This window comes from Mercenaria mercenaria, chromosome 14, assembly GCF_021730395.1.
Source record: "Mercenaria mercenaria strain notata chromosome 14, MADL_Memer_1, whole genome shotgun sequence".
Lineage (NCBI taxonomy): Eukaryota > Metazoa > Mollusca > Bivalvia > Venerida > Veneridae > Mercenaria > Mercenaria mercenaria.
The window spans coordinates 34,572,380-34,598,430 of NC_069374.1; the positions used below are offsets into that span (position 1 = coordinate 34,572,380).

General features: G+C 37.0%; 1 protein-coding gene across 2 annotated transcripts in view; it reads right to left on the reverse strand.

Annotated features, from left to right (window-relative positions):
• Positions 1-3,871: 3,871 nt before the first annotated feature.
• Positions 3,872-26,051, reverse strand: part of LOC123527241 (solute carrier family 35 member E2A-like) — a 39,590-nt gene continuing 17,410 nt past the window's right edge. For both annotated transcript variants that reach the window (XM_045306583.2, XM_045306584.2), the window contains 6 exons: positions 21,310-21,642; positions 19,818-19,953; positions 19,164-19,412; positions 17,094-17,147; positions 14,564-14,767; positions 3,872-13,702 (listed from right to left, as the gene is read on the reverse strand). In XM_045306583.2, the coding sequence (XP_045162518.2) occupies positions 13,453-13,702; positions 14,564-14,767; positions 17,094-17,147; positions 19,164-19,412; positions 19,818-19,953; positions 21,310-21,640 (1,224 nt within the window). In that variant the 5' untranslated portion in view covers positions 21,641-21,642 and the 3' untranslated portion in view covers positions 3,872-13,452. The remainder of the gene's footprint in view (positions 13,703-14,563; positions 14,768-17,093; positions 17,148-19,163; positions 19,413-19,817; positions 19,954-21,309; positions 21,643-26,051) is intronic.

Sequence of the window (26,051 nt, forward strand, 5' to 3'; positions counted from 1 at the left end):
AGAGCTATCCTACTCACCACGGCGTCAGTGGCCGCATCGGCATCGCCGTCACACCTTGGTTAAGTTTTTCGTACCAGTCCACATTTTGACAAAGTCTTTTGAGATAAAGCTTTGAAACTTTCAACACTTGTTTACCATCATCATGGCCAGTTATAGGCAAGAGCACATAACTCCATCAAAGATTCTAGCTGAATTATGGCCCCTTTTGACTTAGAAATCATGGTTAAGTTTTTCGTACCAGTTCATATTTTGACAAAATCTTTTAAGATAAAGCTTTGAAACTTTCAACACTTGTTTACCATCACCATGGCCAGTTATAAGCAAGAGTACATAACTCCATCAGGGATTTTGGCTGAATTATGGCCCCTTTCGACTTAGAAATCTTGGTTAAGTTTTTCGTACCAGTTCATATTTAGACAAAGTCTTTTGAGATAAAGCTTTGAAACTTTTAACACTTGTTTACCATCACCATGGCCAGTTATAGGCAAGAGTACGTAACTCCATCAGGGATTTTGGCTGAATTATGGCCCCTTTCAACTTAGAAATCTTGGTTAAGTTTTTCGTACCAGTTCATATTTAGACAAAGTCTTTTGAGATAAGACTTTGAAACTTTCAACACTTGTTTACCATCACCATGTCCAATTATAGGCAAGAGCACATAACTCCATCAAGGATTTTGGCCCTTTTTGACTTAGAAATCTTGGTTAATATTTCGTACCAGTTCATATTTTGACAAAGTCTTTTGAGATAAAGCTTTGAAACTTTCAACACCTGTTTAGCATCACCATGTCCAGTTATAGGCAAGAGTACATAACTCCATCAAAGATTTTGGCTGAATTATGGCCCCTTTTGACTTAGAAATCTTGGTTAAGTTTTTCGTACCAGTTCATATTTTTTGTAAAGTGTTTGACATATGGCTTTTAAACTTTTATCACTTGTTTAGTATAGTAGTCTCTATCTGTAGGAAAGAGAACATAACTCCGTCATCTATTTTGGCTGAATTTTTGGACTTTGAAATTGGTTCTGTTTTCATACAAGTCCATGTTTTGTCAAAACTATTTGACATATGGCTTTTATACTTTGAACACTTGTTTATCATTATAATTTTCATTTGTAGGCAAGAGTACATAACTATTTTGGCTGAATTATGGCCCTTTTTGGACTTTGAAATTGGCTCATATATTGCCATTTAGTGCAAGACTTATCGAAATCAAAGTAATACAGGAACATTGTTTGTCTAATCTATTTATTTCTTTTGTTTGAATATCCGTGGAAATATTTTGACCCCATTCTTCAATCAATTCTTCGAATAGTCGAGCGCGCTGTCATCAGACAGCTCTTGTTTAGCTCACCTGTCACATAGTGAAAAGGTGAGCTTTTGTGATCGCCCTTCGTCCGTCCGTTGTCGTCTGTCCACAATTTCTTGTGAACAAAATAGAGACCACATTTTGCAATCAGTTTTAATCAGACTTGCACACAGCTTGTACTGGCATAATATCTCAGTTCCTTTGGAAAACTGGATAGATCCCATCATGGGTTCCAGAGTTATGGCCTCTTAATTAAAGGGCCAAATTTGGCTAATTTGGCTTGTGAACATGATAAGACCACATTTTGCAATCAAACTTGCACACAACTTCTATTGGCATAATATCTCGGTTCCTTTCGAAAACTGGCCAGATCCAGTCATGGGAGTCCAGAGTTATGGCCCCTTAAAGAGCCAAAATTTGCTGCTTTTGGCTTGTGAATACGATAGAGACCAAATTTTGCAATCAATTTAATTAAACTTGCACACAACTTGCATTGGCTTAAAATCCCGGTTCCTTTCGAAAACTGGCCAGATCCCATCATGGGTTTCAGAGTTAAGGCCCATTAAAAGGCCAAAATTTGCTATTTTTGGCATGTGAACACGATAGAGACCCTGTTTTGCAATTGATTTTAATCAAACTTGCACACAACTTTTATTGGCGTAGTATCTCGGTTCCTTTCGAAAACTGGCCAGATCCTATCATGAGTTCCAGAGTTATGACCCCTTAAAAGGTCACCCAGTCATATGAAAGGAACAGCTCGTTAACACTCTTGAGGCCACATTTATGACCCTATCTTCATGAAACTTGGTCAGAATGTTGATTTCTAGGCCAAGTTAGAAAGTGGGTCATATGGGGTCAAAAACTAGGTCACCACTCAGATCAAAGGAAAAGCTTGTTGTACCCCCCGACAACAAAGTTGTAAGGGGGGGTATACTGGTTTTAGGTTGTCTGTCTGTCTGTCCGTAGACGCAATCTTGTGCGCACTATCTCTACTTATCCCCTTGACAGAATTTAATGAAACTTCACACCAGTGATCAGTACCAACAGTAGTTGTGCATGGGGCATGTTAGGTTCTTTTAGAAAAATATTTGCAGAGTTATGGGACTTTGTTTTTTTGTTATTATACTATATACATAGACACAATCTTGTGCGCACCATCTCTCCTCATCCCCTTGACACAATTTTATGAAACTTCACACAAGTGATCAGTACCAACAGTAGTTGTGCATGGGGCATGTTAGGTTCTTTTAGAAAAAAAAAAAAATTTGCAGAGTTATGGGACTTTGTTTTTTGTTACTATACTATGTACATAGACACAATCTTGTGCGCACCATCTCTCCTCATCTCCTTGACACAATTTAATGAAACTTCACACAGGTGATCAGTAACAACAGTAGTTGTGCATGGGGCAGGTTAGGTTCTTTCAGAATTTTTTTTTGCAGAGTTATGGGACTTTGTTTTTTTGTTACTATACTATATACATAGACACAATCTTGTGCACACCATCTCTCCTCATCCCCTTGACACAATTTAATGAAACTTCACAAGAGTGATCAGTAACAACAGTAGTGTGCATGGGGCATGTTAGGTTCTTTCAGCGACAAACATTGCAGAGTTATGGGACTTTGTTTCTTGTTAACATACTATGTACATAACAGTCTGCATATGCAATCTTGTGCGTGCCTAATCTACCAAGCGCTTGCACACAATTTAATGAAACTTCACACAAGTGATCAGTACCAACCCTAGTTGTGCATGGTGCATGTTACATTCTTTTAGATAAATATTCTGCATAGTTATGGGACTTTGTTTTTTGTTACTATACTGTATACATACAGTCTATATATATACAGTCCACATAATTATGCTGTCTTGTGTGCGTCAAATTGCAGTGTACTGTGTCAGTGCATGCGGGGGGTACATTCATCACCTTTAGTGATAGCTCTAATTAACACTGTAGAGGCCACATTTATGACCCTGTCTTCATGAAACTTGGTCATAATGTTTATCTTGATGATTCCAAGGCCAAGTTTAACAGGTGAGCGATATAGGGTCATTATGACCCTCTTGTTACGTTGGGTCACTAATTTAAAAGCTGCCAAAACTTGCCAGAAAATTACATTGTATCATTCCTGCTTTGGTCTGAAAGATTTCTACTGATTCTTTGTACTTGAACCTAAGTAAGGATAGTTCAGACATTGAATGTACTTCTTTAAATCTGATTATAAAGTTCTGTGCAGAATTTTGATGCAGTGTTTCAAGACTTTTTAACCTTTTGCCTGCTGGCAGCAAGTGATTCTGCCTTTGCGACCAGTGCAAATCAAGATTAGTCTGCAGGGACATGCAGGCTAATCATGGTCTGCACTGGTCCCTATTCAGTCAGTAAATTTTCAGTGAACTCCCCATTTATAAACAAGTGGTACTGCCCAAAATGAATGATGGGCCAATCCATTTTAGAAAATTAGCTTAAATATGCAACACAGCGTAGTAACTGTTACATCTTTCATTGTGACACACAGACATAGGTACACATGTGACTTTGCTGACACTCAAGTTATTTCATAAATGAACAAGAAAAAGGATTTTTGTGTGTTTTAACATTTTATTGCCCACTGTTCATGTGAAAATATAAACTATATAATAGTAACAATTGACACATAACTATAACATACTGCATTTGCACTGATGGCAAATAAAATTTAACTTTGTATTACAAAATAAGAATATCTGTATGTCATAAAAGAGTTGATGCAGATATGCGCTGTGACTTTGGCCCCATAGTAAAAAGCAAAAGATATGAAATATAAATGAAACAACAGGAGTTGAATAACAGCTCATTAAAATAACAATTAGGCTGCTGGTGTAATAGAAAATCCTTTGATTTTAGGCAACCATTATAATAACATAATAGAAGTTGTAAATTAAAATATTAGAAAATCAATTTCGTTTGATCAAAATCTGTAAAATAAAATGAACAGCTTTTTTTTCAGTATTCTCGAAAGTAGTTTTAGGGCTTCTTATTTCTGGTATGTCAATATGTGTGTCAGCTCATAATCGACCAAGTGTGCCAACAGTTGATTTGTATCATTATATTTTTTACGGACCTAGAACCCAACAGTTAATTAGAAACAGACACGGCACACTTGAAGTTATATCGACATATAGCACACTATTGAAACTACTGAAAACATGATTCAAAAAGAAATCTAGTTGATAGAATGTAATACCTTTCTTCATAAATTATTATTATATGATAAAGTTACCAAAACATAACTGATACAAGAACTGATTTGAAAAGTACAAAAACATGAAATGAGCTGCACCATGAGAAAACCAACATAGTGTGTTTGCGCAGTCTGGTCAGGATCCATGCTGTTCGCTTTCAAAGCCTATTGCAATCAGAGAAACTGTTAGCAATCAGTATGGATCCTGATCAGGCTGCGCGGATGCGCAGGATGGTCTTGATCCAGGCTGGTCGCAAATGCACTATGTTGGTTTTCTCATAGTGAGGCTCAATTATTTTTAAATACTCAGAACTCAGAGGACTTATTTCAAAAAAGTAAAGAATTTTTTTTTTTATGAAAAGATGAAAGAAAGCAACAACAGAGAATGAGTTTGATACAAACATAAATTTTCCTAATACTGCTTTGTTTTTAATTGAAGGACAATTGGATGTACAATAAATGACAGACTGAATAATTCTGACTCTTTCAGTCATGCTTCAAAGAGACAAGTCTTACACTGTCATTAAGCTAAAAGCATGACACAGCAAGACAAACGTGTAGGAAGGTCAGTAAAATTTAAGGAGAGGGTTTTACCCAGAAAGTATAAACAGTTCTGTTTTTGTTCAAACCACGACTCTTGGACCATTTTTGGCTCCGTCCAGGGAGGCTTATCAGTGTTTTGGTTTTCAGAAACTTTAAAAAATCTTCAAAAGTACAATGCTCAAAGTTAAGCTACTGTTCATATAGCACAGGCTAGTGGTTCTCTACCATGTTTGTTCAAGCCAGATCCTTTGGGCCAAACTGGGGCTACCACAGGGTTCAGTGTTTTATATCATGTTAAAATATCAAAACTTCAGCTCCCCAATTTTATTGACCACCCTGATTTGCTGTTTGATTAAGCAAACATTTCCAAAATACAAAGATCATTATATTGTTTTGAACAATAGGACAAAAACAAAATGTTGACGATGTTAAATTATACATACATACAATAAATAATAAACATTTAACTAACAACTAATACAAATAAATATCAAATAAATCCCAACTTTACAAATTACCTCGTATAATTCACCATTTAATAGTGAAATAAGCATATATTTGAAGCTTAAAATGCAATTAAATCCTAACTACAAGTAACAGTTTAAACTCATTATCTCATTTCCAAGGACTTAGACCTTTTATTGGTACTTCAAGATAAACCAGAATTTAACTTTTAACGAAACTAGAAGATGCTTTTGTAGAAAAGCGCATGTCTCTCCCAATGCATTGTAGTAATAGGCAAGAAGTCAATAGAGGACAGAAGCGAAAGTCGAAGATACACTGATGGTTGGCTGCAACAGGGATCATCTACTCTGCATGTGCAATCATCCTATGAAGTTTCAACATTCTGGGTCAAGTAGTTCTCAAGTTATTGATTGGAAATTGTTTTCCGTGATCAGGCCCCTGTGACCTTGACCTTTAACAGTGACCCCAAAATCAATAGGGGTCATCTATTCTGCATGTCTAATCATCATATGAAGTTTCAACATTCTAGGTCAAGTGGTTCTCAAGTTATTGATCGGAAACGGTTTTCCATGTTCAGGCCCCTGTGACCTTGACCTTTGATGTAGTGCCCCAAAAAACAATAGGTGTTGTCTGCTCTATAAAACGTGCCACCCTATGAAGGTTCTAGGTCAAATGGTTCTCCAGTTATTGATCGGAAATGAAGTGGGACAGACGGACAGGGCAAATACAATATGTCTCCCCCAGTGGGGGACATAATAAGTTTGTATCATGATACAGTAAAATTACTTGTTATCTATACAACAGCCAAATGTTGCTTTTTATACAACTGAACTTTCATTTTAATATTAAACTGTATTTGATTAAAATGATATGAGCTGCGCCATGGGAAAACCAACATAGTGGCTTTGCGACCAGCATGGATCCAGACCAGTCTGCGCATCTGCGCAGTCTGGTCAAGATCCATACTGTTCGCTAACAGTTTCTCTAACTACTGGTCTTGTAATAAAACACTTATTAAATAGCTTGCTAGTCAATAGTCAAAACTAGTGACCTTTGGACCCTGGGCAATAGTTCCAATTATTGACCAGCAAGCCATTCCATAAGTGTATACTGTAGACTTTTACTAAATATAAGTGCCTATATGTATTATTATTCATTATAAGCGTAGTAATGTTTTTTTTATGTAACAGTTTTCACGCCACAGTTTTCTTGCCACAAACATTTTATATATGTTTGTCTTGGCAACAATTATTTTCACTCTGATATATCCAATAACATTATTATAAACTATGCTCAAAATCAACCAATCAGGTATTGGATTCTTCAGTCAGATCACTGAAGAATCCTGATATTCTTGGCTGGACTCCCAGAGCAAACCATTTTGCAGATGCTACCAGAAATTAAAAGTTTTGTCTCCACAAATTGAAACTTCTCAGTCCAATGTTCCTGTTAAAGTTACTCACCCACAGTTTGGGTGAAAATTTTCAACATGTTCATTTCCACCAAGTTTGGCATAGAATGTATAATATTCTATGACACAGAAAAATTATGTAAATTTTCTGCATTATTTCAAAAGTGTTGCAATGGTTTACTACCTCCTGCACAATGATTTTTGGTTATTTTATAAGAATATCTTGCAAAAATCTTATGTCAATAAGTTTGTACCACTAGTCACTTTCAGAGTACTCACTTTTTATGGATTATTGAGATCAATTATTTTTCCCTTAACATGTGTGGAATAGTCCCTTTAAAACCCAGCTTCAAAGATACTTGACCACAAATTTCAAAAATTAATTCTGCAACTGATTTACCTAAATAAAGGTTTAACTTAAGCCCAGTGTCTTTACATCAGACATTCAAACAAGTAATAAAGTACCTGGATTAATTAAATATGTGTCCTCTTTTGTGTTCTATCACAAACAAGAGTGCCAAACTGTCACAAAATACGCCCGTCTAAATATTCAGTTACGTATCATAAAGAAAACAATATTGATGTTGTAAGTCTTGTTAACCTAAGGAATCAAGGTATTTTTGAGGTTCCATGTGGGATGAAATTGACAAATGGATACTGTTTGAATGGACAAGGCTAATTTCGCAGATTTTGAGTAATTCAAGGGCCATAATCTTAGAGTGCCTTTGGTGATTTGGGTGGTTATCGAACTTGGGCGAAACATTATGCCCAGAAACACTGTCAGTAAGTTTGGTGAAGATCGGATGAAAACTGTTCGACTTAGAGGGCGGACATGCTTTTGGATGCTGACCGCCTGCCTGCCACGGGTGTTCACTTAATACGCCCGGCTCTTCCAGAGACGGGCGTGTAAAAATCTAAACCAAATGAACCTTCTAAGATGCAAAGAAGGCAGCATAAAACTTCAATACTTATAAATAATAGTGTAATTTAACAAAGGACCTCGGACATTTTCCTATTCAGATTGCCTATCCGATTAAGGAAAACGTGACATAGGGATAGACTTCTGATATTGCATAGTTATGATAGTTAAGGACCATTTCTTGATAAATGCGACTTCATTTTACAAGTTCATGAACAAAAAAGAAGACTTTGTAGACATTTCTCATTCTCTTTTCTATTAAAATATGAACATAAATCATTTTTACGTTTTAAACATCTTTCCCACCAGTGACGCAACAAAATAGTTCACATGCCTTTGTAAATAATTATTATATACGTATGCTGCAAAAATGGCAGTTGGTCACGGGTGGGAAAGTGTTTAAAATTGAAAAAAACTACGTACAGGGTGTCAGCAAATAAATTTTTACATAAATATTTGACACTTATTGCATGTGTTTCCTAAACCTTACAAATATAAATCTTTATTCATTTTTGTAAATATTTCAAGCACAGAAAACACTAAACTAAATAAATAGGAGACATAGAAAGTGAAGCTAAAAAGCAGACAGATCCTTATAAGTATATCTTATGAATTTTTCAATCAGATCTGTTACCTCTTGACAGTCTAAGTCTGTCTATTGAGTGTCATCAGGAAACAACTGCATCTGTCATTAGTCAAGAAGCAAGCAAGTGGCTTCGACATATTACATAATTATGTGTCTTCAACGTAAACATGACAAAGAAATACAGACGAACTTCTATGGGAATAGTGCCACTAAGGTGCAATTTTTTTACCTTTTTGTAGGACACAGTTGAAGCGAACCTAGAATGCATTTTAAGAGCAACATTTGCTTTTATTCGATCCAGTATCCTATACCCTAACAAAAACTACACCAGACACCATCTCATTAACTAACCTAATTGCTTCCAGAACTTACACTGACACCCATAGAACTAATACTGACTCGCCCATAACTAACACTGACACCCCCAGAATTAAAATCAATTCGCTCACACGTCTGAAACTTATTTCGAAGCCAACCGAAATACTAGTAAGGACCTCAAAGAACTAACACAGACACCCCAAGAATATCTATATAAATGTTGATACTAGCTAGTGAAGTTCCATTGATATAAAATGCTGAAAGTAAGGCATCCCTGAACCCGCAGTGGAATAGGCAGTCTCCTGCACCCCTCCGGTTCAACTGAAAAAGGCCAACTACGCCAGTGTATGGCCAGCTACACCACTGCATGTATTCAATAATAATCCTCCACATAATGCCCGGTCAGTATTGTACATGTGTATAAATAGAGTATAGCAATAGATGTATAGAAAACAAACAATAGGATATGATCAATGCATCAGTGTTATCATGGGCACTCGGGTGGAAATAACTGAAGTACAGTTAGGGACCAAATGTTTTGTTCCACTTTTATTTTTTCAGTTTCGTTTATTTTCAAAAATGTCAATAAAACTGATACTCTGCATGGTATCAGTTTATTTATTGTGTTAAAATATTTCATAGTAGACAGCTACTGAAGTCAAGAAATAGCATTGAACTTAGGGCAAAATCCCTAGCATAATGTCCGATGTCCTTGTTCATGTTTAGCACTTACAGTCTATAAAAAGCTGCCAATCACAAAAAAACTTTGATAGATCTTTATAGATTACCGGCAATTGATGGCAATACTGGCATTACATCGACGTAATAATTGGAGCCATATAGGCACCAAGAGAGCTGCCTTATTCGCTCTACTATTTTGTGTAAAAGACATTTCAGAATTGAAATGATATAACAAAATGGGGTTACACTAAACCTCACACACTGAAATGATTAATAGGTGTGTACAATAACTGGATAGAGGTCTACCCATTCCTAAATTATTCTGCAGGATAAGTTACCTCTTTGCTGTGTTTAAATACCAGTAAAGCATGGGAAACAAGTTCCTACATTATTCTGCAGGATGAGTTACCTCTTTGCAGTGTTTAAATACCGGTAAAGCATGGGAAACAAGTTCCTTCATTATTCTGCAGGATGAGTTACCTCATTGCTGTGTTTAAATACTGGTAAAGTACGGCAAAGAAGTTGAATTATAATACTACTTATTTAAATCTATTAAACATTTGACTTAAATCTGGAGACAAGGATAGGAAATTAATAAAGGTAATACTTAAAACACTGTAACAACTTCTAGTCAAAACTGCATGTCTCACAACTGGCAAGGATCAGGTGTGGCTGCCAACTAATTTCAGGTATATGACTTCTGTTAAATATCACTGTCTCAGCAAGTAACTGAATGCACAACTTCTCAATTAGCAGCCTTGTCATCTACCTACTGAGCTAACTGGGTGTGCACGCAACCTATTAGATGCTATGATTTAGATAAAAAAAAATCCTGTCCACTGTTAATCCTGCTGATATGCTGATAGCAGTTTTAAACTTTGTGACCAATACTTGCAAAATTACTATGTGGAAAAATCAGTATTTAGGCTTTACAGTATAATTTTGGTCTATAGATAATTATAAGGATTGACAGACAAAAACAAAACAAATCAGTAAGGGTAGATTTCCCAGAAGCACAGAGCACCCCAAACACAGCCAAACAAAAAACTACAAAATAATACATAAAAGCACTGCATCTGAGAAACATTTGGCAGTTTTGTAAATCTGTAGATGCTGTAATCATAACCCAAAACTTTGCAACAGTATAACTATAAGGTAAAAATGATAATAGACTGATGATATCTGAATGGACAAAACTGTGAAATGATTTACTTTTGTGGGCATGGAGTTTGGTGGTTTTAGCCAAACGGCTAATTTGTGTGGATATCAGTTATTCTGACCTTTGAACACAAAATGAACTAGAAAATGCTTTTGTAAAAAAGCGCATGTCTCCCCCAATGCAAAGTCCTATAGGCAAGAAGTCAATAGGGGTCAGGAGCGAAAGTCAAAGAGACACTGATGGTTGGCTGCAATAGGGATCATCTACTTAGCATGTCCAGTCATCCCGCTAAATTTCAACACTCTTGGCCTAGTGGTTCTCAAGTCACTGTTCAGGCTCCTGTGATCTTGACCTTTGATCAAGTGACCTCAAAATAAATAGGGGTCATCTACTCTGCATGTCCAATCATCCTGTTAAGTTTCAACATTCTAGGTCAAGTGGTTCTCAAGTTATTTCCAAAAAATGATTTTACATGAACAGGCCACTGTGACCTTGACCTTTAATAGACTGACCCCAAAATCAATAGGGGTCATCTACTCTGCATGTTCAATCATCCTATGAAGTTTTAACATTCTGGGTCAAGTGGTTCTCAAGTTATTGATCGGAACTGGTTATCAATGTTCAGGCCCCTGTGACCTTGACCTTTCACGGAAAACAAAACAATAGGGGTCATTTACTCTGCATGTACAATCATCCTATGAAGTTACAACATTCTGGGTCGAGAGGTTCTCAAGTTATTGATTGGAAATGGTTTTCCATGTTCAGGCCCCTGTGACCTTGACCTTTAATGGAGTGACCCCAAAATCGATAGGGGTCATCTACTTTGCATGTACAATCATCCTATGAAGTTTCAACATTCTGGGTCAAATGGTTCTCTAGTTATTGATCGGAAATGGTTTTCCATGTTCAGGCCCCTGTACCTTGACCTTTGACGGAGTGACCCCAAGATCAATAAGGGTCATCTACTCTTCATGACCAATCATCCTATGAAGTTTCAACATTCTGGGTCAAGTGGTTCTCTAGTTATTGATCGGAAATGGTTTTCAATGTTCAGGCCCCTGTGACCTTGAACTTTGACGGAGTGACCCCAAGATCAATAAGGGTCATCTACTCTTCATGACCAATCATCCTATGAAGTTTCAACATTCTGGGTCAAGTGGTTCTCTAGTTATTGATCGGAAATGGTTTTCAATGTTCAGGCCCCTGTGACCTTGACCTTTGACGGAGTGATCCCAAAAACAATAGGGGTCGTCTACTCCAGCAGCCCTACAACCCTATGAAGTTTGAAGGTTCTAGGTCAAATGGTTCTCCAGTTATTGCTCGGAAATGAAGTGTGACGTACGTACGGACAGGGCAAAAACAATATGTCTCCTGGGGGAGACATAATGAGAATTTTAATACTTTATAAAATCTGTAAAAAGATCCTTTAGAAGCAAAGAATGCAACAAAGCAGAATAATAGCAGACTTGGTTTGACTGAGTCTGTTAATGAGAGGTTATGAAATATGCAACACCTCTCACGCCCCCTAGCACTGGCTAAAGCGGAACTGTATTACACATCAATTGAAATGACTCCATGAAAATATAACAACACTGAATCCAAGTAAGGGAAACTTTTTACAGCCACCACGCAGCACTTAATGATTGCTGTTGTGATAGTAAATTAAATTTCGTGGATAAATTCAACCTGGAAATTCATGAAAGTTATTCCCGCCCTGACCCCTCCAAAAATTAACAATTTCACAATTCATAATACAAGAGGGCCATGATAACCCTGGATCGCTCACCTGAGTAATATGAGCTACATGTTTCAAATGTCAAACTGATGATAAAATATTAAGGAAGTCAGCAGGTCACATTCATGGTCAATGAAATTCAGTTTTACGATTTGTGTGCAAAACTGTGTATGTCATCAACATTTCAAGACTGTATCTGAAAAAACAAGAAAGTAGGTCAAGGTCACAGTCAAGTGACATCATATTACTTGGGTTCATCATGTAATTATAATTAAACAGTCTTGGAAATAGGATCAGATGATTTTTTAAGTATTTTTCCTATATAACTCACATAATAACTAAGTGACCCCAGGACGGGGGCCCCTTTTAACCCCAGGAAAATAATTTGAACAATTTTGGTAGAGGACTACTAGACAATGCATCATACCAAATATCAAAAGCCTAGGTCATATGGTTTCAGACAAGAAGATTTTTAAAGCTTTTTCCTATATAAGTGTATATAAAACTTGGGACCCCCAGGGCAGGGCCTCTTTTCACCCAAGGGATACAATTTGAACAATTTTGGTTGAGGACCATAAGACAATGCTACAAACCAAATATCAAAGGTTTAAGAGTTGTGGTTTCAGACAAGAAGATTTATCTATATAAACCATATGACCCCCGGGGCGGGGCCATATTTGACCCTAGGGGGATGAACAATTTTGGTAGAGGACCACTAGATGATGCTACACACCAGGTATCAAAGCCCTAAGCCCTGTGGTTTTGGACAAGAAGATTTTTAAAGTTTTTCCTTTCGGTTGCCATGGCAACCAGAGTTCTGCATGGAATTCAATTCTTTGAACAATTTTGAAAAGGGGCCACCCAAGGATCATTCCTGTGAAGTTTGGATGAAATTGGCCTAGCGGTTTATGAGGAGATGTCGTTTAAAGTAAAAGTTTACGGACGACGGACGAAAAGCGATCACAAAAGCTCACCTTGTCACTCTGTGACAGGTGAGCTAATAAAACATAACCAGTATCATTAACAACCATTATTCATTAACTGAGATTATTTACTTAATATGTTAGCTAATTATATTACTATTAATCCTAACTACAGTTAAAATCAAACTTGAGTCTTCCCATTGCCAATCTTAACTTTTGAGTCTCGGGATTTTGTATTTTTCACTTGTATTTCTGAATCAGAAGAAAGTTTTAAGGCAAGTCTTGCACCGTCGTATTCTTTAGCTTTGGTATAACACAATACACCAATTGTCACAGTGATCGTTCCAAGGCCGCTAAGGAATGTCACTGGATTTCCAAACACTATCACAGATAACCATATAAGAAAAGCTCTCTTCACTGTATTTGCCACACTGAAAGAAGAAAATGGTAGCCAAGTTACAACAGGCACAGGAATAAATTCAGCTCTACATAATCTTGAGGGGTAATTTCTAGATATAAAATACAAACAAAATCCTGTGTGTTCCAGAACAGAACTGTTTTCAGACACAGATTATTTATTTCTATCTGAAACCTTACTACTGTAATATCAGAAATAGGTTTTAGAAATTTTAATACTAAAATAACCTGCTTCTTACAGGTCCTAGAGTCTGCAATAAAAATAGAACCACTGGACTTAAGTGCACTCTAAAAACAATCTGTTTATAAAGGGGTTTAATAACTATCTTAAAAACAACTAAGGGCCATAACTTCATACAGGCATATGGGAAAAAAGGTATAGAAAGATCCAGCATGTGTGAGATTTGGGTTTCCAAACCAGAGGGGTATCAATGAATGAGAAACCCCAGCTTTAGGCTGAGAAAACACATGTAAGATCATTTTTCTTGTATAACCATTGAAACATTTTCAATGATAGGGTAAATTATACGATTGGGCATGGTGAAGGTAAGGTGATCTGCCACCTGAAAAACCCTGCCTTTCCTTGCCAAGCCAGCAATAAATGTTTCTCCTGCCCCCATTTTCAGAGGGTAAAATAATATAACAAGTGTAACGTAACCTTTATGCTGCTGCTGGCAAGTGATTCTGCATTTGCGACCAGTGCAGACCAAGATAAGCCTACAAATTCGCTATAGTCAGTAAATTTTCAGTGAATGTCCCTTCAAATAGTAAATGGTACTGCCTAAATTGAATGATGGACCAGTCCATTTTAGAAATTTAGCAGGATAAAGGTTAAAGCCTCTATAAACTATCTTCTAAATATATCCTACACTTACCTATGTGTTACAGGTGATATATATCCCATTAGCACATATGCTGATATACTTTGAAAATGAAAGAATACTCCATTCATAATTAAAGCAGTCAACATGGTTAAATCTAATGTCTGTTTTGCATATGGAAAGTCTATCATGAAGAAACAGGCAGGTATTTGTACAATAACTGATGATATACTTGTGAAAAACTGCAGCTCTGCTGGTCTGAAATAAAATAAAATTCATATAAATTGTTGATTCTTTTGGAAATTATGAATAGGAGTAATTAAGACCAAAATCTATCACAGTTACACCTCAATCACTTAGGTCAAAGGTTATAAAACTAAAGAGAACAGATGCTGGTGTTTGAGACTGCAGCAGGCAATCAGATGCTGGTGTTTGAGACTGCAGCAGGCAATCAGATGCTGGTGTTTTGAGACTGCAGCAGGCAACCAGATGCTGGTGTTTGAGACTGCAGCAGGCAATCAGATGCTGGTGTTTGAGACTGCAGCAGGCAATCAGATACTGGTGTTTTGAGACTGCAGCAAGCAATCAGATACTGGAGTTTGAGACAGCAGCAGGCAATCAGATGCTGGTGTTTGAGACGGCAGCAGGCAATCAGATACTGGTGTTTTGAGACTGCAGCAGGCAATCAGATACTGGAGTTCGAGACAGCAGCAGGCAATCAGATGCTGGTGTTTGAGACTGCAGCAGGCAATCAGATACTGGTGTTTTGAGACTGCAGCAGACAATCAGATACTGGAGTTTGAGACAGCAGCAGGCAATCAGATGCTGGAGTTGTTTGAGACTGCAGCAGGCAATCAGATGCTGGTGTTTTGAGACTGCAGCAGGCAACCAGATGCTGGTGTTTGAGACTGCAGCTGGCAATCAGATGCTGGTGTTTGAGACTGCAGCAGGCAACCAGATGCTGGTGTTTGAGACTGCAGCAGGCAATCAGATACTGGTGTTTTGAGACTGCAGCAGGCAATCAGATACTGGAGTTTGAGACAGCAGCAGGCAATCAGATGCTGGTGTTTGAGACGGCAGCAGATAATCAGATACTGGTGTTTTGAGACTGCAGCAGGCAATCAGATACTGGAGTTTGAGACAGCAGCAGGCAATCAGATGCTGGTGTTTGAGACTGCAGCAGGCAATCAGATACTGGTGTTTTGAGACTGCAGCAGACAATCAGATACTGGAGTTTGAGACAGCAGCAGGCAATCAGATGCTGGAGTTGTTTGAGACGGCAGCAGGCAATCAGATGCTGGTGTTTGAGACATCAGCAGGCAATCAGATGTTTGAGTTGTTTGAGACTGCAGCAGGCAATCAGATGCTGGTGTTTGAGACTGCAGCAGGCAACCAAATGCTGGTGTTTGAGACTACAGCAGGCAATCAGATGCTGGTGTTTGAGACTGCAGCAGGCAATCAGATGCTGGAGTTGTTTGAGACTGCAGCAGGCAATCAGATGCTGGTGTTTGAGACTGCAGCAGGCAATCAGATGCTGGAGTTGTTTGAGACTGCAGCAGGCAACCAGATGCCGGTGTTTGAGACTACAGCAGGCAATCAGATGCTGGAGTTGTTTAAGACTGCAGCAGGCAACCAGATGCTGGTGTTTGAGAGTACAGCAGGCAAACAGATGCTGGTGTTTGAGACTGCAGCAGGCAATCAGATGCTGGTGTTTGAGACTGCAGCAGGCAATCAGATGCTGGAGTTGTTTGAGACTGCAGCAGGCAATCAGATGCTGGTGTTTGAGACTGCAGCAGGCAATCAGATGCTGGAGTTGTTTGAGACTGCAGCAGGCAACCAGATGCTGGTGTTTGAGACTACAGCAGGCAATCAGATGCTGGAGTTGTTTGAGACTGCAGCAGGCAATCAGATGCTGGAGTTTGAGACTGTAGCAGGCAATCAGATGCTGGAGTTTGAGACTGCAGCAGGCAATCAGATGCTAGACATGAGATCTAAACTGCCAATCAGATGCAGGAGTTGTTTGAGACTGCAGCAGGCAATCAGATGCTGGTGTTTGAGACAGCATCAGGCAATCAGATGCTGGACTTCGAGACTGCATCAGGCAATCAGATGCTGGAGTTTGAGACTGCAGCAGGCAATCAGATGCTGGTGTTTGAGACTGCAGCAGGCAATCAGATGCTGGTGTTTGAGACAGCAGCAGGCAATCAGATGCTAGACATGAGATCTAAACAGCCAATCAGATGCAGGAGTTTCAGACTGAAACAGCCAATAAGATGTTGGAGTCTGATGTCCTACAATACATGTGAAAGTGCTGCTACTTACTGAAATAACAAGTTTGTTATGTTCCACAAAAAAATTATAAAAGAAATAAACAAATAAAAGACAATACAATTCATAAGTCAGCTATATGTCAAGATACTCTTCCACCTACACGAGTATCATTTACAAGATGGCGAACTTGTAGCCTCGGGAAATGTCTGATGTAACAGAATGTCTATTGATGTAGCAAATAACTCATCCTAAAATATCATTGAAGATATAATGTTATTTACGGAAAACAATCGATAACAATATGTTCACTTACGTATATCTGTATTTTTCTCCACTAATAAGCATTTTGGAGTAAACATTCTGTAAACTGTAGAAGAAAACAAGTACAAATGTCACAATATTTAACGATAAAAAAAATCTGTAACAAGAAAGACAATGGCTGTCCATTAGACAGCAAACTCTACTATTCAAAAACTTGCAAATCCAACAAGGGCCATAACTTGACAAGATTTATGCAGTTATTTTATTACAATTTTCAACAAAATTAAAATCTATTATGGCAATAAAAACAACTTGCAGGCGAAACAATAACCAAATGTTCTAAGTTAAAAAAGGGCCACAGATTCAACCAAGAGTAATCTAACTTGGTAATTTCAGTAGGTCTGATCACTGATGTCAGACAGGAATGCATTATGTGAGGTTCCAATCCAATACATGTAGTTGTCACTACCATATATCTTGATAGTTGCAATGCATGTAAAACTTTAAACAAATTTATTTTCTAAGTCGAAAAAGAGTTATAATTTGAATTAAGTCCAATCAAGAGTTATCCAACTTGTTTATTTCAATAGGTCTGAAGACTTAGAAATCATTGTGTGAAGTTTCAATTCAATATATACAGTTGTTACTTAGATACAGCTTGATAGTTACTTGCACACAAAACTTTTGCCACATTTTCAAAGCTGATAATATGCCATAATTTGAATAAATTTAATCAAGAGTTATCTACCTTGCTTATCTCAGTAGGTTTGGTAACTAGGAAGCCTTGTGTAAATTTTCAATCCAAAACATGCAATAGTTACCGAGATATGAACTAGCAAAAAAAACTTGAACTGAGTGAGTAGAATAGCTCTCAGTCAGGCTACAATCTGTTAATCAAGGTTGCCAGAATGATTACAGTTTATAAAATATAATTATTATGTAATTCTATGGAATTTTACAAAATGCAGATTCATGCAATAAATACTGGCTAATACGTTTGGTCACCTAATTGGCATTCAATGTGTTAATTGTTCTTGCCTGAACTACCAATTTTTAACAAGCTTACATATAGCTGCATCTGTGTATTCCCATCCCCCACTCCCCCCCCCCCCCATCCACTCCCCCCAAAAAAAATCATAGTTAGCCCATAAGCTTCTTGATAATACAATTCTATCACAGATTGGTAATAATGGCATTTAAGATTTTAAATGTTTTCTTTGTTGCCTTTAACAATAAACATACAGACGATTGTTTTTAAACCTCCATGGTAACATAAAAACTTCCTTCCTTTACATACTTTTATTGCCATCTGCCTATACATTGTGTAAGTAACCAGACACTACAATCATCTGGCATTTCAGATATTATCTTCTACAGCTGATTACTATAAAAATTCATTTTTCCCTAGAACAGTAACTGTTGTTCAGTGGAACACATTACCATCACATGTAGTCAGTTTACATCATAATTCCAGTACAAATCTTTTCACTTTTATCCTGTTTCTAACCCTACTAACATTTCCTTTCTAAACAATTTATGTGTACATATAATTCGGGAATTAAGGTTTAGAAGGTGTTAGGTTTTTTGCACCTTTTTTTTATCACAACTGTTAGGAAGCACTAGGTGGACTGAGTAGCCTAGGAAACCTGACAATCTTTTACTTCTCTAACCCCCCCACCCACATCCCCCATGCATGGCCATAATGTATCATTCTAACACGACCAGCAAATAACCTACATATATGTAGAGCAAAATCTATCTCTGGTTATTCTGCAATAACCCATGCGTGTGCAATGATGTCATCCAATCTAGGTGCGTAGCACGGTCGTAAAAAGTAGTTACCATTTTTTTCTAACACTGCTGATACTAGTATGTCATGTTAGAATCGAAAAAAACAAGTCCCTAAGTGTGATTTATCGTAAAATAACCCGAGTTTTTTGTTCTTATGCGAAACAGGCCTACGGCCTTCGTGATATATTCTTACATATAAGAACTCAAAACAAGGGTTATTCTACAATAAACCACGATTGGGAACTTATTATTTCTTAAGTATTGAACATTTGCCATTACTATAAAAGAAGAAGAAGAAGTCTGAACAAATTCCACCAGATTCTGAACTTACCATTCTGTTATATTGGTTGCTAAAGCTGCTGTAAATCCCTGAATATTAAAACTGAGTTCATATGCTGAGCAAAGTCCTAGACCAAACATGATTGGTATCAATGAAAGTATTGTAAAAAAGCCCGTGTATTCTCGAAGCATCATATATGATATTCCTACTGTAAATATTGGTGCTGAACTCTTTATTGTTTCTGTAAATGACACGGCTACAAACTTCAGTGCTACCAGCCCTAGCACAACTGTTGCAAATCTGTAAAGAGAGAAAAAACAAATTAACAATTCAAAATAAGAATACAAGATGCTTTACAAATTTGGTAAAAAAATCTGGCAATCACTTACATAACAATTGTGTATGTAAATCTTTCATTTCCTTTTTTTTAAGTTAGTTTAATCCATTACAATTTACAGTGCAAGTCCTAAGGTTCACCGACTAACTTGTCCTCTTCAACATCTGAATCAGAGGTTGAGAACAAATTACTTCAAAAAGCATATATTAAGTGGTATCACGTATAAAACTGCATGCAAATGTACTGCCTTTGTAAAATTCTCACAGAGGAAATTTGTACAACATCTAGATCAGCAATCCAGTGCTTTCTAAATCTTCACTCCAGACACATACACTTTTCCAAGACAGCTATGATTACAGTTAAGTTACCTCATGGATCCTACTATAATCATATTCCTCCAGAAGTTTGGAGGTTTCCCTTCTCTGTCTACAGCTTTATAAAATCCTAGCGGTAAATACATCTGTAGAAATCCTAGGGTTGTTGTCATCACCATCTGCATGGCACCTAAAAACAGCAGTTATAGCAACTGAGAATATGGGAACATTGTCCACTGCACCTGAAGAAACTTGGCACAATGTTTATAGCACCTGAGAACAATGTACATAGCACCTGAGAACAATGTACATAGCACCTGAGAACAAACCTCATAGTACCTTGGAACAATGTTCACAGCACCTGTCAACAATGTACATAGCACCTGCAAACATGGGCACAATGTACATAGCACCTGCCAACAATGTACATTACACCTACAAACATGGGAACAATGTACACAGCACCTGCCAACAATGTACATAACACCTACAAACATGGGCACAATGTACATAGCACCTGTCAACAATGTACATAGCACCTGCAAACATGGGCACAATGTACATAGCACCTGAGAACAATATACATAGCACCTGAAAACAAACCTCATAGTACCTTGGAACAATGTTCACAGCACCTGTCAACAATGTACATAGCACCTGCAAACATGGGCACAATGTACATAGCACCTGCCAACAATGTACATAACACCTACAAACATGGGCACAATGTACATAGCACCTGCCAACAATGTACATAGCACCTGCAAACATGGGCACAATGTACATAGCACCTGTCAACAATGTACAGTACATAGCACCTGCCAACAATGTACATAACACCTACAAACATGGGCACAATGTACATAGCACCTGCCAACAATGTACATAACACCTACAAACATGGGCACAATGTAAATAGCACCTGTCAACAATATACATAACACCTACAAACATGGGCACAATGTACATAGCACCTGTCAACAATGTACATTACACCTGCAAACATGGGCACAATGTACATAGCACCTGTCAACAATGTACATAGCACCTGCAAACATGGGCACAATGTACATAGCACCTGTCAACAATGTACATAACACGTACAAACATGGGCACAATGTACATAGCACCTGCAAACATGGGCACAAAGTATATAGCCCCTGCGAACATGGGCACAATATACACAGCACCTGCCAACAATGTACATAACACCTACAAACATGGGAACAATGTACACAGCACCTGCCAACAATGTATATAGCACCTGCCAACAATGTACATAACACCCGCCAACAATGTACATAACACCTGCAAACATGGGAACTTGGTATAATACTCTTCTTTGATGAGAACATAATCTAACAGCCTAACTCTTCCTGCGAGGGGACATGATACACTTCTGGTAAGTGCACACAATACCCTTATAGGAAGGAGACAATATACTCTTCTTTGGAAGGGGACATAATGCAAGTAAACTGTCAATGAAACTGATGATCACATTTTATGACTGTTTAATATCTAGGAATAAATATTTAGAGTTACCTACCGAGCATTGTAGGGTCTCCTCTCAGAGTGGACAGAATATACTTGTTCAGGAACAGTGTGCAGAAACTGAAAAAGTACCACAAGACGAGAAATATCATTGCCCGCGGGTTCATCAATCCTTTGTCCGTATCATCATCTCCCCGATTGATGATGATCGACTTAGTTGCGGGGAGAAGTTTGGTGTTATCCATTAGCATGTCCACCCCGGTGTAGTTGCTTGTAGACGATTTACCCGTCTTCATGGCGAAGAAAATAAATATGTCTGCCAGCAAGCTGTTTAATCTCCACTTGACTTTTTTAATCCACCATACTAGTTGTAAAACTGGATGCATACCTAAGTAGAGTATACAAACAAAGTTTTTAAATTTTGGTGCGAGCCTATATATCCTATGGGACTTATTTTCTAACCGATAAAACTTGAAAGTCATACTTGTAAAACATCTGTGTATTAAAATAAAGCAATTCCTTTTCGATATACAATTTATATAACTTGAATGTAATCATTAGCCTGGAAAGAAAACATGTATACAGCTTTGATTGATTACATGAAACACGTTTCCACTGAATGTAATAAGGAAATTTCTATCATCTCCAGCTGACAATCAGCATTTATTTATCTATTTAAGGCATCGTACGACAAAAAAAAACAAACAACAAGAGCTGTCAGAGAACAGCAATGCTCAACTATTCAACAGCCTTGTAAAGTGAGTGAATATTAAAGTAATAAAAAGGGGCATCATTTTGTAAAATTGCAAAACAGGGTTATAGAACCTGTACAATGCATATCAGCTCATGACAATGGACAATTGTGTGAAGTTTCAATCCAATCCCATTAGTGGGTACTGTGATACCAGCTTACATACAAAAACTTAACCTGTCAAAAAAGGTGCATAATTTTGTAAAAATGCAAAGTAGAATTATGAAACCTGTGCATTGCATGTCAGATAATCACAGTAAATGAGTGTATGAAGTTTCAATCCATTTCCATTAGTGGGTACTGAGATACCAGCTTACATACAAAAACATATCCAAACTGAGACACGGATGCGGACGCGACACATGGGTGAGTCCAATAGCTCTACCTATTCTTTAAATAGTCGAGCTAAAAAGAAAAAAATTTAGGTATCAGGAAATTAATGCTATATTTCTTAAGAATGCTTTGAAACTTAATATATGACAGACTATATGTTATCAAAACACATGAAAAATAGTTTTTACTTAATCTTTACAATGAAAATCAAAAAACGTTTATAACGCTTTACTTGAGGTAAACTGCCATAATTACAAATATCTATATTTAACGTGTTAGAATACATAATCCTCAGTGGTGGTATTGGTAAAGACAGTGGAAAAGTTTTTATTGCCGTGGCTGCCCGGGTTCGATTCTCATTTTACGCCAAACTCTGGAGGTCAGTGCCTTTAAAGCGTCAATAAATTAGGTTAGGTATCCTAACAGCACTAAAATACATTTAACTGAACATGTACAATATACAAAGTCCTTATTTTTTTTGTTTTTTTGGGGGTTGGGTTTAATGTCGCATCGACACAATTATAGGTCATATGGCGACTTTCCAGCTTTAATGGTGGAGGAAGACCCCAGGTGCCCCTCCGTGCATTTTTCATCACGAGCGGGTACCTTGGTAGAACCACCGACCTTCTGTAAGCCAGCTTGATGGCTTCCTCACATGAAGAATTCAACGCCCCGAGTGAGGCTCAAACCCACATCGATGAGGGGCAAGTGATTTGAAGTCAGCGACCTTAACCACTCTGCCACAGAGGCCCCTGACAAAGTCCTTAACTGTAGCTTAACTTTCAAGAGAATTTTTATTTGATAGCAGACTTTAATTCTTAAATACAATGTAAATTCAACGTTATGTGAGGACTTAAAGGAGTTTTGTTTTCAAACAGAATCTTTATTTTCACTTTCCATTTAGTTTTTCTTTCATATTCTCGATAAGTGTTTGTAATGTTGTTTGTATCAGATCTGTTACTGGCAACAGCTGTATACTTTTCCGTGCGAACATTCAATCTTTTTTTTCCATGTAACTGATTGCTTTATTTGTACAACAAAAGGTGTTATTTTCTATTTTCCCTGTCAATGATTATATACTGGGTGTGTACATGAAGAAAACAGCAACTTCTGAGTCAATGGACAAAAGTGTAACAGTCTATAAGCCTGGTATCACTTAAGATATCTTGAAGCTAAATAAAGCTTCACATAAATTGTTTTAAAGGTGGCCAATCACATTTCAGCAACTTTTTATGACATTTTTCATTCTTAGTAAATTCTGTTAGAGATTTATTTCAGGAACAGAAAGCCCTATTTTATAGAGTAACATCCCTATCAGAAATGTATGTTTTATTGTTTTTTCTGAAATTCTTTAATTACTCCCCTTTAATATGATTAGTATGAAAAAGTGGACTACTTCTTTAAGTCTCAATATAATTTCTAAATCTATATTTGCATTTGATAGATATTATTTAGAATATTAACAACCTGAACCAAAAGAACAAAAACAATAGGTTTTATATTCAATCACATTAAAGCAACATTTTATGATATTTTCACTTTTCGTATACTCTATCAGAGATTTATTATAGGAATAAAAGAAACAAATACATATAGTTAGATCCCTATTAGAATTGTATATTTTATTATTTTTATATTATTACCCCTCTTTAATATGAAAGCCAAGCATCTTTCATTTCAAAATAATTTTTAAGTTTTCATTCACATTTGATAGACATAAATAAGGGATATTCCAACAATCTGAACCAAAAGTCAAAGTTTTAAAGCTGGTCGTTACTAAGCTTTGGAATTAATTAATTTCCTATCTATTTTGGTTGCACGACCAAGATAGGCAAAGGGAGATAATAATAATTTACAAACTTGCATTTCTAGTGAATTTCTGTAACTAAAATAATATAGTTTTGACAATTATAATACAATAACTCATCCTTAGAGTACATAATTTATAATTTTGCTAAAATAACTCCATTCTGGCTGGTCACACAGGATAGGAAAAATTCAAATTTTAAAACAAGCACTCTATCATAAATAAGTGTAAACAATCCATTGTTGAAATTTTGAAAAAGTACATGACTCCAACAAAATGTGATTAACCACCTTTAGTAGTACATGCCTACTGAATATTGCAGATTCAGCAGAAGAAAAAAAATAATCAGTTTTTATGACAAGAGGGCCATGATGGCTTATATCGCTCACGTGTTATCATTGCACTTGAGGACAAGAAGGTCCTCAGAAAAAATATAGATCTAAGTCCAAAGGACAGGAACAACAAAGGAAAGATATTTAACAAAGAAAAAAAATTCTTACAAGGTACAGATATGTCAAAATACGCCTAAAAATTGGAGGTAACATCCATGTTGTACCACAGAAAAGTGGTCTCGGTTTTTCCCTACAGCCAATAATAAAAAAAGTTACTAAAAATAAGCTATTTATATTAACGTAAAAGGGAAGTAATTAAAAAGAAAATTATTGTAAGTGAACGAAAGAAGGATCTGCCAAATAAATCTGTTGACATAAATGAAATTTCAGATCAGTATCTTCATTAGTTACAGAGATATACCCATTTTAATTTGAAATAAAGGGAGGTAATTTGACATAAAATCAGTCCATAGTTATCTACCCTGATTGGCTCAGTCCAACTAATGACAATAATGACATTTCAAATAAGTCCTATGAGTACTTACTGATATAAATCCATTTTGACTACAATCAGGGGAGGTAATCAGATATAAAAAAATAACTCTGGAACTTACGATTGGATCTGATTTGTCATGGAATCCAAGATTTATTGTTGTTGAAGATATTTTGGAAGTTTGTATCAAATAAAACCATAAATGAAGTCTCTATATGGCTGCAAAAGCCAAAATAGCAAATTTTGGACCTTCAAGGGGCCATAACTCTGGAACCCATTATGGGATCTGGCCGGTTCAACAACGGAACTGAGATCTTATGGCAACACAAGTTTTGTGCAAGTTTGATTAAATTCAAATCATAAATGAAGCTGCTGATGTGCAGACAAGGTCAAAATAGCTAATTCTGGCCCTTCCAGGGGCCATAACTCTGGAACCCATTAAGGAATCTAGCCAGTTCAAGAAAGGAACCAAGATCTTATAGTGATACAAGTTGTGTGCAAGTTTGGTTAAAATCAAGTCATAAATGAAGCTGCTATTGTGCAGACAAGGTCAAAATAGCTAATTTTGGCCCTTTCAGAGGCCATAACTCTGGAACCCATAATGGGATCTGGCCAGTTCAAAAAAGGAACCAAGATCTTATGGTGATACAAGTTGTGTGCCAGTTTGGTAAAAATCAAATCATAAATAAAGCTGCTATTGTGCAGACAAGGTCAAAATAGCTGATTTTGGCCCTTTCAGGGGCCATAACTCTGGAACCCATAATGGGATCTGGCCAGTTCAAGTAAGGAACCGAGATCTTATGGTGATACAAGTTGTGTGCAAGTTAGGTTTAAATAAAATCATAAATGAAACCACTATTGTGCATACAAGAAATTGTTGACGCACGGACGCACGGATGGACGCACTGACGACGGACGAAGGGTGATCACAAAAGCTCACCTTGTGACAGGTGAGCTAAAAATACAAAACATTCCATCATAATACTGAATATTGAATTATTTAACGTGTCAGATGTTTCAATACTGTAAACCTAGAAACGTTTGCAAACACTATATTTCGCATTTTTATGACGACAGGCGA